This window comes from Trachurus japonicus, chromosome 22 (genome assembly GCF_045865225.1).
Source record: "Trachurus japonicus isolate A0001 chromosome 22, Traja_1.0".
In the NCBI taxonomy this organism is placed as follows: domain Eukaryota; kingdom Metazoa; phylum Chordata; class Actinopteri; order Carangiformes; family Carangidae; genus Trachurus; species Trachurus japonicus.
Genome location: NC_140928.1, coordinates 15,768,361 through 15,783,037, shown reverse-complemented (window position 1 = coordinate 15,783,037; position 14,677 = coordinate 15,768,361). Strand labels below are relative to the sequence as shown.

The following is a 14,677-nucleotide window of genomic DNA, read 5'->3' as shown; positions in this document are numbered from 1 at the left end:
TCACTCACTGCTGATCAGCTTTTCTTGCCCACTTCCTTCCTCAGATTCTCTCTCTACGACATTATTTTAGTAAGATCCTCTTCCAGCAGACTGTGGCAGTATTCCAGTTTGATACTGTTGTTGTACTTACAGTAATATTACTACAGTTAATGCTGATTGTTGTGGTTGTTTTAAAAGGATATTCTTATTCTTCATGCTCAGTTATTGGTATGAAGTCTTATGTAATGTTTTGTAATGAAAGGAATTGTTATGCTGCTCTGCCTCATTTCAGCTTTCCTACATTTCCCAGAATGCTTTATCCTAAACCCCAGAGAATATACTGTACGTATGTGAGCATTTTAGCTATTGCAGAGTGAGTTTATTTAATGAATCAGTTACAAAACTGAAAGAAAGTTAGTTGTCAGTTGTTATTTTGGTGATCAACCAATTAAATTATATGAGGTTTAACCACTGATTAATGTTTCCATGGCTGTAAACTGTATGACACTATATTAAGAAAGGAAACATTTGATAGACTCAATGATTAATAAAGCAAATAACTGCCAGATCCATTGATAATAAAATCATCTTTAATTGCAGCCATTTGAGCTGTGCTTTTTGCGAATAAGTTTACCCTTAAGTCAAATGAAAAGTTTAATTTATTCAAAAATTAAGACAGAATAATGGAAAAAAAATGGAATTATTAACTAACACATTGGGTAATTGTGTCATCTAATGTGAATTTAATTAACAGCTTCATGGACGGCTTTAAATTTCTAAGTATTGTTAATTATTTAACACTTAATAACCACTTATGCAGTCTCTAGTACAGAGTATTTCATTCATTAACTTTCTTTTTAAAGGTCACCCCCATTGAGTTTGCTCATTCTTCTTCTTCCTCTGTTGTCATGTCTTCATCCCACACCCCTCTCCTTGTTTGCGACCTGTCAACCGTTGCCTTGCTTCCCTCCTCTCACTTCAGCCGCTCCCTCGCGGCCCTTCCCCTCCTCGTTCTCCCTCACCCTGCACTCATTCTCTTCATCCTTGCCAAAGCAAATGGGTCGATGGGGTAGTAACTGATATCCAATTAGAAAGCTATTGCCCTGTAATAGACAACCCACTGTACCTCTGGCAGAGTGCCTCTCAAAGTGCTGCTCTGTGTGTGTGTGTGTGTGTGTGTGTGTGTGTGTGTGTGTGTGTGTGTGTGTGTGTGTGTGTGTGTAAAATAGAGCAAACCTAAGAAACAGTAGCTAGACATCCAGCAAGCGGAAAATGCAAACCGGGTGAAACGTTACCTGATCGTCAGGTTGTAGGTGATGTAGGGTCGAGGCGATGCTTCATCTGATAACCTGTGGCAATAGACAGTTCATGTGCTGGATGCGCCCGGCCGACACCGAGCTGCGGTTGGATGATATCATCTGTTGTGGCTGGGAGAGCTAATGCTGTATAATTCATTCCCGAATCAGAAACCACACGATCACGTAGTTACCGTAAGTGTCATGATAAGGGTACATGAAGGTGAAAGTGGGAACTGACAGCTGTAATATACAGTATATTGCTTATCAAATATTGCTTATCATATGTCAGCAAATTCTTTTATTAATCTGCATTTTGCAAAAGGGAAATTATTTAAAGTTCAGGTCAAACATGTATAGAAAAGTGTATTTGGATGTACCTGTAAAAATTTTAAAGGTCTTACTCAATGTGTCATAGCAACTTAGTAAAAATATGTCTAAATGTGTAAAAAATGATGGAACTAAAACACAAATACAGTTGCAGAATGTGTGTAGTAATGTATGAAGTATGATCACTGAGCTATGAATGGGAACTGGTTTATATTTAACTGCATCAGAAGGAGAAGTGGAGGATGGACAATAAGACAAAAAGAACCTACATATTTTCAGAATAAAAATAAAATCATTACACAGTTTAGGTCGCTTTCACTTCATCAGAGATCGATTTCTATTCATGCTTTACATTTGAGCCATGACTGCCTCTTTGCCCAAACGGGTCAAACAATCAATATATGAAGTTTATGTCTGTGAGGGCCTGCCAGAGAGTTTTATGCACTATAGTAATTAAAAGACCCATATAAATGTCTATAAGTAGATGCATTTTACCGAGGTATTATATGATCTCTATTGTACAATACTTGGCTTGCTGCTGCCGAGTTATAGGCTACATTAATTACAAGAGTAAATTTGTTCCTGTCACTTACATGTCTGATTTGGAGCACCACGCAGTGTAGTGACTGCAGAGCTTGGCCTCACTGACATGAAATAATTTGGTGAATGTGCCAAGTGAAGCCATACACAGCCATGTTTATTATTTTTAGGATCCCATCAACATCTGCCAGTGTGACTCGGCTTATACGTACAGTAACGCACGACTGCATCTGTGCACATATACACGTTCATTCACTCAACTGCGTAGCTTCATTCACCTGCACACATACATACACGCATAATAATTTCAACTTCCGCTGTTCTCACACACTGAACTCTCTCACTCGTCTTAGAGGGCACCTGGTTGCAGGTCCTGGAGGATGTGAGCCTTGCAGATGCTGCAGAGTGTTGGTTTATTTTGGGATCTATTCCCTCTTTGTCAGACGTACAAGCTCTTTTTTTTTTTTGAAAGCCACTGGAGAAAACAATTGGAGATTGTTCAACCGTTTTCTTCCGTCAAAGGGGACTGAGTTCATTCTAGGCCTTTTAGACATGAGAACAGATTGTCATGTTTGTTTATTGCTTCCCTAGAGAACAGGCCAGCAGTTACAATGTCCTTCTGTGTAAGAATTACATCTCTTCCCTCTCCATCCTTTAGATACAGTATTACTGCATTCTTTATTGGGCAAAAAAAACCCCAACAACTTAATTTAGTTCTCCCACCCTCTCTTCCCTTGTGCCCTGCCAACCCCTGATGCCCTTGCCCCCTTTGTTGACTCACTGCAAGCTCAGTGTGGCATCTCTCCTCTTCCTGGAGGGCTTGACGTCGGCAGCATCACACACTGTGCCCTTCAAAGACCCATCTGGTAGCTGCTGCTGCTGCTGCTGCTGCTGCTTTTGAACTGTGCATTTGTGCCCTGTATTTGTGCTTCAGGGGGGAAGAAGAGCGGTGGATGTTTGATCAACACGGATGCACATTGGCGCACTGTTCCCTGAATCTGTGCGATCAGAGAGATCTCGCAGGGAGAAGACACGGGAATCAATTAAGGGCGTAGTGTGACGGCCGTTGTCACCGTCCTGTCCTGTGACTGGAGATGACACATTGCTGTGTAGTAAAGGAGGGAGGGGTGCGGGGTTCACATGGTTGATGGTGCGATCGTGATTTCATAATGCTGTAAGTTACCGATGTGAGGTAACAAAATAGGATGTGGCTCATAATACAGAGAGGAAATAAAGTCCTGGAGCATTGTCTGCAAGAATACGTTCTCCAATCCAAGAATGAACCATGTCAGCAAAATGTTAAGTTGTGAATCCAGCACTAAGCTGAGACAGCACTCAGAAGCTCCGGGCTTAAACCTAAAGAATCAGTGTCGAATCCTGAGTCACCAAGCGTCAACCCCAGCAAATCATCCTATCGCAGCGCACTAAATACCTCTCAGCTGCCTTTTTTTCTGTATTTCTCATTTGCACCAATGATGTACTGTATTATTTATGTTGCTTGTCTCCTTCACAGGTATTCCCTCCACTTCCTGGTGCAGAGTGGTCTGTCCTACAGTGTCATGGTCTTCGCCGGCCTGGAGCACATGCACAAGTAAGTCAAGTGGAGAGCAAACAAATGTTTCTGCCTCAGATGTGTTATGTCACTCGTGATGTGTCAGAATCACACATCATTTCTTATACTAATAAACCCGAAAGAGGAAGAGGCAGGACAAGGCAAAATATTGTAAGAAATGTTAGATCACATATTAGATAATATAAATGCTGCAAATTGGTTGACTATGAACTAGACTCGTCTGTTTGTGCTCATCTTGGTCATGATGACAACAATTTTGCCTCCCAGGCTTCCATCTGTGACCCGGGCTCATCATTATCATCATCATCACACATATACACACACCCACACATTGTCTTTTGTACCAGAATTCAAGGTTATGAGTTGCAGGTGCAAACAGTAGATGTTTTACCCCTGGGGAGGGCACTTTAAATAGATGGATGCTAACAAAAATATTAATCACAAAAGCAGCCGCACTCGCAGAGAAATGACTCAAAAGTCCAATGACAGATTGACAATGACGTTTTTGACGTGCGGCAGCGTTTTTACATGAAATGTCACATCACGCATGCATTTCCCCGGAGGTTCAGCCCTCTTGCAAACTCAGTATTAGTCGGCTTTTAAGCCCCGGCGTTCTGCCTCTCTCGTGTAAGTGGGGTAGATAAGTGTCCGCGCTCCTCTCGCTGTAACTCCTGTGAAACTGAAAGCTGTGGCTATCGCCCATGCAATGCTGGCACACCTCCATCACACTCAGAGATAAGGCACATCCGGCCTCTGGATGAAGGTGCGGCTCAGGAGCTGGAATGGGAGAGAAGAGAAGAGAAGAGGAGAGGAGGGGAGGGGAGGCTCAGAGGAAGGGGCGCACTGACATGTCCAATGTTTACAGAGGGCGTTGAACCCAGTGCCTCGGTTGAGGGGTGGGTGGGGGGTGCGTTTGCATAACAAATAAGTTGAGGTTTAAATCTGGCTTTGCCAATTGAGAGTAAAAGTCATTCTAATATATAACACATGACCTTTACTCTTTGAATTACCTTTAAACTGGTTCCAGAGGTCGTTAATGTTTATAATATTAAAGTACATACACTATGGCATTTTACAATTGCCTTATGGGAAAATTACATGTTGTTACAATTCTTCATTTGTCACTCATCTCTTACACTGCCCAGTCTACTCATAATAACAAGGCTGTCCCTTTCTCTTATATTGATAATTATAATACTGCAGAGAGAGGTTCAGATGAATGTTGAATATATACAGATGGAAAATTCTTGTTCTTGGAGAGTTGCTTCCTGCCGTGACAACACCCAGGCCTGGGACAGTCAAACTTTGCGAATGCACAGCACAACACACTCCCAAGACCACTGCACTGTGGTCAGGACTTATGTTCTCTATTTGTTGTTCTCCCACTCAGACACAGGCTCCTCGGGGAGCGAGGGGTGGGGTGGAGGGGGGGGGGGGGCAGTGAGTGCAGTGTAACAGCTTGATGGAGTCATAAAAAGCTTTTTTTTTTTTTCTATCTTGACTTGCCGTGAATTTGTGGCTCTACAGTCACAAGATGAGCTTTTTGTCCAGGGGGGGCCGTGGCGTCATATTTCATACCATTCACTCTTGCAGCCGCTCTGGATTCTATCGCTCTCCTCCCCCTCCCTCCCTCCCTCCCTGAATTCCCTCCCTGCTTTCTTTAACCGTTCACCTGTTGGACGTGTTTCGCAGACAGCGAATGTTCTAGACACTTGCCTACTTGCCTCCAGTGTGAACACAGCACTGCCTGCTGGTCGACAGCGGCGGGTGGGGGAGAACTGTGAAATTGCTGGATATGGTGTAACGAATGAAGAGGGCTGCCACATTAATGCAAGTGCCCACTTTAATTTAATCTGGATCCAAAGAGGAACATAACAAAATTACAATATCTCACTGCTCTCACACTCGAGTGATTATTGTATCCTATAGCTCATTTTATCATTTTATTTTTTACAGCAAGTTAATGTTTTTCTGTTGCTTTCAAGCTTTTTGACTTACGTTGGCAATGTTCAGTTGGGATGATAAACACATTTTCCTGACTCTGCTTTCCCATCCTGCAACAACATCAGATGTTTATCATGCACATCTCAGCCTACAGGTTTTGGGAAAACACAGAGTTAAATCTAACAACGACTCTGCATATGTCAGTTAATTACCTGAAGCAGTATGCGGTGTGGACTGACTGGGACTCGGACGAGGTTAGAGAGGGAGGAGAGGAGGGGTCATGCTGACAGTTGAGAGAGGCGTCTCTCTCCAGCTGTCTACCTACCTAGCTCTCATACGTAACTTTTTGTCTTTCTGTTTTTCTATATGGACTCTTAATGTGAATTGGGACCTATTTTTTGTGTAAAACTGTGTTTTATCTTGGTATATTGTTTGTATGTTATGACTTGTCTTAGGACAACGGATGTGAATTAGCAACTATGCTAACTCCGGCATATTTACATCGATGCTCTGGCTGACATGACACATTAATATGCAATGTCCTAATCAGATAAATAAATAAATAAAATAAAACTGTATCTCTGCTCACAGCTCAAAGAACAATAAAAAAAAAGAGTGAACACTTTGAAGCGCAGAGGCACTGAACTTTAGCAGATCCACCTATCGCCAGAAGGGCCTCATATAAAGATACAATTGAGGCTTTCATTCTCTATATGTAGCAGGAGTGTGCTTATTTGTTACTCAGATGAGTTTTAGTGTGTGAGCACGTGACTGTGACAAGTGTGCGAAATCCAGCCTCACAACTGGATACCGAGCAGATGGAAATTTCCTCTGGATCTGTGTGTGCATTTGAGCGGACATGAAGCGCGCCTTGAGGCATTTTACTACGTATGTTTACACAGCCCTTCGGAGAGAGGGGGGGGGGGGGTCTTGGTGTGTTCAGACATTTATATATAGCCCGTGTCTTTTTTTCAACGCTCCATGTGGCGGCGTGTATCCATACCTGCAGCTCCCGTGTGAAGCTGCGTCTACGCATTGACCCGTCTGTCTGCCGCCATCCCGCAGTAGGGAGGCCACGTCTGTTTTAGTCCCAGGCTACATCTCATGTCTTGAGTGGTAATGAAACACCCACCCCACTGAGCTGTGAATTGCACACAGACACAAATCAGATGAGGATAAAGACTCAGTGGTGGTCTCACTGCAGATATAGCTGCTTTAGCACATACAGTATAGCTCATATCCTCACTGATAACTGCAGCTGTGCCCTGTCAGCACAACAGAGCCTGCAAACGTTGGAGGTGTCAACAGAAAACATTGAAAGCTTTGTTGCTCTGTTGAAATGTCAATGTAGTTTAGTATGTTTTTAAGCAATAAGACTTTTAAAAAAAAATGTGTTTACTGTATTTTACCTTGATATAACCTGAGCGGTCTGCTACAGGATAAAGTCAAATTCCATCCTAGTGTAAACAAGTGAGGAGAGAACCTGTTTTTCTGATGTGTACAACACATCCCCTGCTGCTCTGCCCCCCCTGGTCTCAAGCTGCTGTACTTTCAGTTTGAAGTTGTTTTGGCCGGGCCGCTTTGGACCCTGGTTTATGTGTTTTCTTGTCTAGTTTGGTCATGCTTTTTTATGTTCTGCAAAACTGAACATTGTGACTTTTAAATCTTATTTAGAATAAAATCACATAAATGCAGCAGAGACATCTATGCAGCTTGTGAGGTTACTGATAAACCAAACCTTTGAGTTTGGTTCCAACTGAGGTCAATTCGGCAACAAATGAGCAACTTCTGTTACTGCAGTTCACTTTTAAATCAAAACATCCACAGCTAATCTATTAATAATCATCAGGTTAAGTTTACAGGCAGATCAAACCTTTCTTTTCTTTTTGGAAAACTAATGTTATTTCATCATTCGGCTGCACTGTATCAAAAATCTGCACTATTAAAATGAATCATTGCCACGACACACATATTTAAACTTGTATCAATGATTGTATCTGTGGAGCACACTTGAATGAGTCCTGTTGCTTCAGGGCTGATCTGGGAATATGGTTCCTATTGTAAAAAAAAGCAATACGGTTCCCATATGTGTAGGATGCTGAAGACCGTTGTGTACACTGTTATGCCCATAAAAACACGCCAAGTGTGGGTTGGATACAGACACAGAAATCTCAGAGCACATAAAAGGACTGTGTAATGATTATCTCCTCCACACAGAGCCTTCTCTAAAGGGGGTTGTGATTAATAGTCAAGTGTAACGCTAGTAGTTTTTTTTTAAAAGATGGAGACAGCTCTTGAAAGGATTGAAAATATTTCAGATTTCCAGCAGTGCGGGTGGATTATTTTATTTAATGTATGTGTGGTTTTGTTTTTTTTGTTTTTTTTTTACTATTTTTGGAAGATCAGATGATGTCTTGACTGTATCTTGGACTGCAGTTACTGTGGGCTCTCAGAATCAGGAGGTGCTGTTCTGTCTTATCTCCAGTGCAGCCTCGCTTTAGCCGGGGCCGCTGCTCTCCGTCTCAGAGCAGCACAATCCTCTTATTGTTGGCAGTGGAGGAATGCTTTCCTAGCTAGCTTCGACTTGGGCTGACTCTGCAACAGCTTTGTACCACAGGCTTCAGGGCTGCTCTGTCTTTGGTGTTGCGTTGAAAGGTTGTGTTGTCCTCTGTCTTCAGCCACTGACAGTGACACATTATTGGAGCCTCCTCTTCCCTTTTGTCTCATTTTTGACCCCCTCCCCCCCTTTCCATCGCTCTGCCCTGTTTCAGAGGCCACTGTCTTTTGTACTGTATTGGAAGTACAAAGGAATTGCTATCTCTCCTCAGAACTACAAATTAAAGCTTTACACTTTGTGTATCAGGATGACAACCTCCGTACAACGGTGGGGCTTAAATTCCTGACCACAAATGTACCTTTATTTATCTGAGATCTTGTTTCTCTCTTTTTTTTTTCTCCGTACAGGTACTGCTTCATTGTCACGCTCGGCTACCTGATCTTGTGTCAGATCACGCGAGTGTACGTGTTTGACTATGGCATGTACTCTGCAGACTTTACAGGGTAAGCTACAAGCATACAACAACAACAACAACAACAACAACAAGCATAAAATGCTGACACATATTGAGGTTTTTGGCACTAGAATACAAGAGTACTTTTTATGACTGTGTTGGTCAGTCTGTCTGCTTGACAATCCCATTTAGCAGGAATTCAAAATGACATCAGAGCACTTTCTTATTAGATAAAATGGATGTTGACAACGTTTTCCTTAATTAGCAGTGCCAAAAATGTTATAAAATTACAATGTATCATAATGTTTTTATGGCAATACTCAACTAAATTATCACAAAAAACAATAATATCATATTGTGACTTATTTATGGTAATAATATTGCATTGTGGGGCCTCACTGCTAATCTATAGTTTGGTAATGAAAAGCTGAAGGCCTTCACTGATGTGAATCAAGTAGAGCACAGACGATGCTATAAAGAGAAGTGACCAGTGAGAGTGAGAGGAGTCTCATACATGACTCAACCCGTCTGAGCTGAGCAGTAACAAGAGCTTGTCACACTGCTCAGCTGTGTCCACAGGAGGACGTTGATGGGGGCTATAGCTGCTTGTGGTTGGTTCCCTCTCCTCCAGACTGTCTGACAATCCAAGCAGACAGCCTGCACTCCCAGCAGGGTGGGGGTGGCTAGTTGCTAAGCAACCTTATGCAAACCCATACTGTCTCTGTAAGGGCAGAGAGATTTTCACTCTTTTCAACCGCCGCGTCTGCTGTCCCTTTGTTTTTCTCAAAAATGTCAAATTCACATGTTTTTCAAAATGTCATTGTCCCCCTTGTGGGCAAATGTGCTTTGTTCTACGTATAGGAGCAGGTGGTTTATAATATATCCTCAAACCTGTGAGGACATGCTGCTTGGTTTGGACTCTGTAGCCTAACTTCATGCTGCTACCAGCAGTTTTCATGCATAAAATTAGTCAAGACCTTAGACTTGCTGATGCAAGTATCAACAGAAAGGTTTTATATATCTAAATGCAGGCTAAGGCATGCAAGTGCAGATTGTACAACATCATACATAACCTGCTTTGATAGAGAATAGTTTTATTAAGTCAGGAGAAATGGAGCTGAGTAGCACAGGACTGAAGTGGGGCCTAAAGAAAAAAAAACAGCTACAGGAAGCTAAAAGGTGGCCTTCAATTATACTGGACGAAGATACTTTTGCAGATAACACTGTTAGAAAATTGCTAGCATACTAGATTAGCATCTAAGGCAGTGGTTCCCAACCTTTTTTGGCTCGTGGCCCCATCACAAATTTCTGGCGACCCCATGTGCATCACGCCAATCACGGCCGTCAAACAAGATGCGCCAGCTCAGATATTTTTATATGCTGCATTTTATTTGAACTCGATTTATATTCAAGAAATTGAAAGTTTAGAATACAATTGTTTGTGTGGTGTTTTTAATCATAATTCTAAAAAGAATAATAATTAGTTGAAAATATTTTTATCAGTAATTTTTTAAAATCAATTACTAGACATTTCAGGCGACCCCGTTTGAATTCCAGGCAACCCCAAGGTTGAAAAACACTGGTCTAAGGTCTAAGGTCATTAGTTACAAAATAAGAAAAAAGTGTTCCTTCCCTGCCATACATGACGCAGTAATACTGGCTGAATACGTGCAGAGTGGCAGTTTCACAGGAACATCTCTTGACTAATCCAAAAACAACAGACAATGAAGGTCATGTATATATTAACAATATTTATGAGAAAATGTCAGCTTTGTAAGAAAGACACTTCTAATAGAGCGATGTTTGTATGTGTGGTACATGAGTATTTGTCTTGTTAAGAGGTTTGAAGTTCACAATTTTAACTTGCATCTGTTAAATGCTCTCTTTTCAGGCCCATGATGGTTATAACACAGAAGATTACCAGCTTGGCATTTGAAATACATGATGGTAAGACAAGTGTCTCTAATGTGTGTGTTTATATTTTTAAAAAAGGAAGAAGAAAAAAAAGACATACACGACAGAAGCGAAACTGCTAGTCTGATTCTCTTAGGAGTTTAAAATCAGATCACACGGCCACATTTCCAAAGCAGTAGTCACTTCTGACTTCTCTGAACCAGAAAGAGCACAAACACAGTTATGTAAGTTATGGAGCAATGACCAAGTATGCACTCCCTCCCTTCCACCCTCCTTCCCTCTAGGTTTAATGGCTGACTTTGAACACAAGATGAGTGTTAAAACTTGATGCCTTTTAACCATTTTTTAAGGTGTGTGTGTGTGTGTGTGTGTGTGTGGGGGGGGGGGGGGGGGGGGGGCGGGGGCAGGCCAATCGTGTACCATAGAAACACTGTGGACCCTCTGACTTTTTAACGCAGAGTAGCTTTAGTCGATCCCAGTTTATCTCCAGCTGGCTGACCTGTATTTCACACAGTCACAGCTTTTTAAAGTGAATGGAGAGCTCTAACTGAAGCGCCACGTGTGCTAATGAGCAATAAATAAAGATGGAGGCTTGACACCAGGATTAAAAATAAGCAAGTGTGATCAAGTATCAAGAGGCAAGGAGATAGAGAGGGTGACGAGAGTCACTCACAGCTTTTTAGCTCCCACTTGGAGTCTTAAGTCCCCTCAGGATCTTCCAGACTGAACACAGTCAGCACTGCGGCCTGATAACTATTTGTATATTAGTGTGTGTCGCTGGGTCCATCTATATGTATGCAATGAGTATAGTGTTTTAAATTCTGTTCAGATCACTGGGTCTCCTCGCAACTGTGACTGTAATGAAAAACTTAAAACTCCCACCACTCTGTTTGCACTGACACACACTGCTTTGTTTTTTGCTGTGTTTTCATACAGTGAAATACTTGAATACGTACTCCCCGCGTTGCCAGAGCTGGCCACGAGTGCTTGGTCTAATGAGCTCCGTAACCGCGGGTCATCATAAACAAAGAGTGGACTGATTAAAACAAATTCACTCAGATGAATTTAGCCCAGAGAAGCGAGCCGACATTTACAAACTAACCTCCTCGCTGATAATAAAGGTAACCAGCAACCGCTACCTTGGGCCAGGATTGTCCTCCTTGAATATTTATCATTCATGAGGCCAACACAAACATACGTGAGGAACAATGGAACAACCGGTGTTAGATGATGTGGTCTCATGAGGTTATGCACACAACAGCCTCCTCTTCCTGTTGCATCATCTCTTCTTTCCACCCTGTGCCCTCCCACCCGCTCCTTCTGCCAAGTCAGCTGACTGGACTTGGTATTGTTTATGTTACAGGGCCATTTGTATGTCCTTTGAGGCCCCTGAGCCTGCGTGCTGCTTTGCATACTTGCTTGTCATCGTTATGCACTTAAATGTAGAGTTTTATGTATGAGTTACAAAAAGCATCTCTGTGTGTGTATGTGTGTGTCTGTAGGTTTGACAAAGCGGGAGGGGCAGCTGACTCCCAGTCAGAAATACCTAGCTATCAGGTATGTGACTCAGGTATGTTTTTATTGTTTCAGGTGATGGGTTAATTCAGTCAAACTTAATTAAAAAGCCTGACACGGTTTTAAATTATAATTAATGAGCTCAGTTTGAAAGAAATTATGCACTTTATTTTAATAATCGCTTCATTGCTTGCATAGAAATGGTAGTGCTGCTGGTTTGTGGAGAGAATGCAAAACAAACCAAAAAAATGCAGGATTTGATTAGAGATATGAGTTACTGCTTTAAGTCAACATGGTGTTAATATGTGACAAGGGAGCTGAGACAACGTAGCTGAACACAGCAGAGATAAGGCACAGGACAGAGAACAAGCATCTTGACATCATTGTTGTGTAAAAATTCACAGCCACAAAACGTTCTAATCTTGGAAATAACACAGCGTACATTCAGTGCTCATTCATCTGCAAGGCTGCGAACCTTTGTTCCATCAACTTTTAGCTGGGCTGCTGTCAGTCAGCTGCTAACCCAGAGGTCTGCTGGGAAGTCGGGCAAATGAGCAGTAGAAACAAGAGCTCCTGCTCAGCCAGTTAATCAGATCGCTGCCTCACCCGGCAGATTAAACTCACCGGGGGAGGGTGACAGACCACAACATTTCCAGAGTCAATAGAGGCACTCAGAGACCTCCCTCTCAGATTCACAGGGGGGCTGATGGAATTGATGGAAAGTGGTATTTTGTCTGCACTGCTATTACACCATATTTTAAATTGATGTCTCAGAAAAGGGGATTTCAGGCTACTACTCGACATATATAATACTGGTTAGTGTTAGATGAAACTATGTAATAGTAAAACTTCGAAAGCATACTGTATATATCTCCTGATGTACGTTTCTCCTTGTGGCCCTCAAGTCGGATGCCCAGCTTGCTGGAGTACCTGAGCTACAACTGTAACTTCATGGGCATCCTGGCAGGGCCCACCTGCTCCTACAACGACTACATGGCCTTCATCGAGGGAACAGGCTACCAGCCGCGCCACCAGGAGAACGCCAACGGCAAGGAGAATGGGAAGTACAAGCAGAGTGAACCCTCACCCAAGGTACAGCACACTTTAGTGGAGATTCTGTATAGTTATGAGAAATATAACTCACGGCTGCCCATAAAGTTGGAATAAAATATTTTTTTTCCTCTTCTTATGAAATGACTGTGACAATGTGATTTATTCTTGATAGATAAGGTGTATATCTATCTCAAAACTCTATCGACCAAACTTTTCTAAGCATGTAAAAATGAAACCACAATTAACCTTTATAATAGGAATAAAAAGAGGAATGTGTCTGAAAACAAAATCATTCCAACTTTATGGGCAATCATATAGTAAAGTTCCACCAAGAGAACTGTTACAATAAATACTCAATAAAGTAGAAACACAACTTTTTTTTTTTCCACATTCAGGTCAAGTCTGCAAACACTGTTGTACAGTAGACCCACATTTTTGCGTTATTGTAGCAAAATAGACCCCCAAAATGCTTTAAACCCTCAAAGAGAGTATTTGAAATCATAATGAATGGTTGTGATATTGCAAAATTGGACTTTAAACTCTGTAATTCTCTTTTAAGTGCATATTTGGGTAATGTTAGAAAAAGGCCCAGAGTGGAGTTTTTAAGAAGCTCAGTATAATTATACAGCATTTGGTTTCCTTTAGAGAAACCAAAACTAAGACTTTATTGAGAATTTAATGACCCAAATGACTAAACCTCAAGGTTATTTCTGTATCCGCACTGCATAATGCATTAATAATTGAATTACACTCCAAGATTTGAGTGTGTTTGTCTTATAAGAGAAAGGAACTGAGTCAAACACGGACGCTGCTAAATATAAAACATTTCAGAACGCTCAAGGTCTTGAGATAACCTCAACTCTTTTTTTAAAGTGTCATATCCGATAATGTGGTTATTGTTCTTTTCACCTTTTCGAGAAATCATACAAGTCCTGACACCCACTCCATCCCATTTGTCTTAATTCTTCATGTAAAGTGTCATTGAGAGCCTATTATTTTTATTTTGAATATAACATAGCCTAACAAGTTTCACCTGAGACTGATTCTTTTTGTCTGCCTGTGTCCTCTTCTCCACCCAGAATGACGTCATCTCCAAGCTGTGCACATGTGCCATCTCGCTGGCCATCTATCTCTCTCTGTGCAAGGTGCTCCCTGTGGAGCACTCCATTAACGACGACTTCGTCAACTCCACGCCGTTTTATCTTCAGATCATCTACCTGTACCTGGCCATGCTGGCTCTGAGGCCAAAGTACTACTTTGTTTGGACACTTGGTGAGTTTGATATGACTTTATCTAGCAGGATACTTATTATTTATTTATTTTTTTTGCAAATAAAATCAACAAGTATCAGAAGAGATTTGCAGCAAATTCAATGAGCTGCAGGACTAAAACTCATATGAATTTTCTATGGAAGTGTCCCTGCTTTGGTTGTAGGTTAATGCCTCTGTTTCTTTGATGCTATGAACTCACTGAGCTGTTCTTGGTTTACAGAGTTTGGTTATTTTTAAAGTAGCCAGTGAGTT

At 41.7% G+C, this 14,677-nt stretch overlaps 1 protein-coding gene across 1 annotated transcript in view; it reads left to right on the top strand.

Annotated features, from left to right (window-relative positions):
• The window catches only part of mboat2a (membrane bound O-acyltransferase domain containing 2a), a 41,895-nt gene that overhangs the window by 21,385 nt on the left and 5,833 nt on the right, over positions 1-14,677 (top strand). The window contains exons 3-8 of the mRNA XM_085766800.1: positions 3,658-3,735; positions 8,626-8,721; positions 10,564-10,619; positions 12,089-12,143; positions 13,007-13,193; positions 14,234-14,426. Of these exons, the coding sequence (XP_085622926.1) occupies positions 3,658-3,735; positions 8,626-8,721; positions 10,564-10,619; positions 12,089-12,143; positions 13,007-13,193; positions 14,234-14,426 (665 nt within the window). The remainder of the gene's footprint in view (positions 1-3,657; positions 3,736-8,625; positions 8,722-10,563; positions 10,620-12,088; positions 12,144-13,006; positions 13,194-14,233; positions 14,427-14,677) is intronic.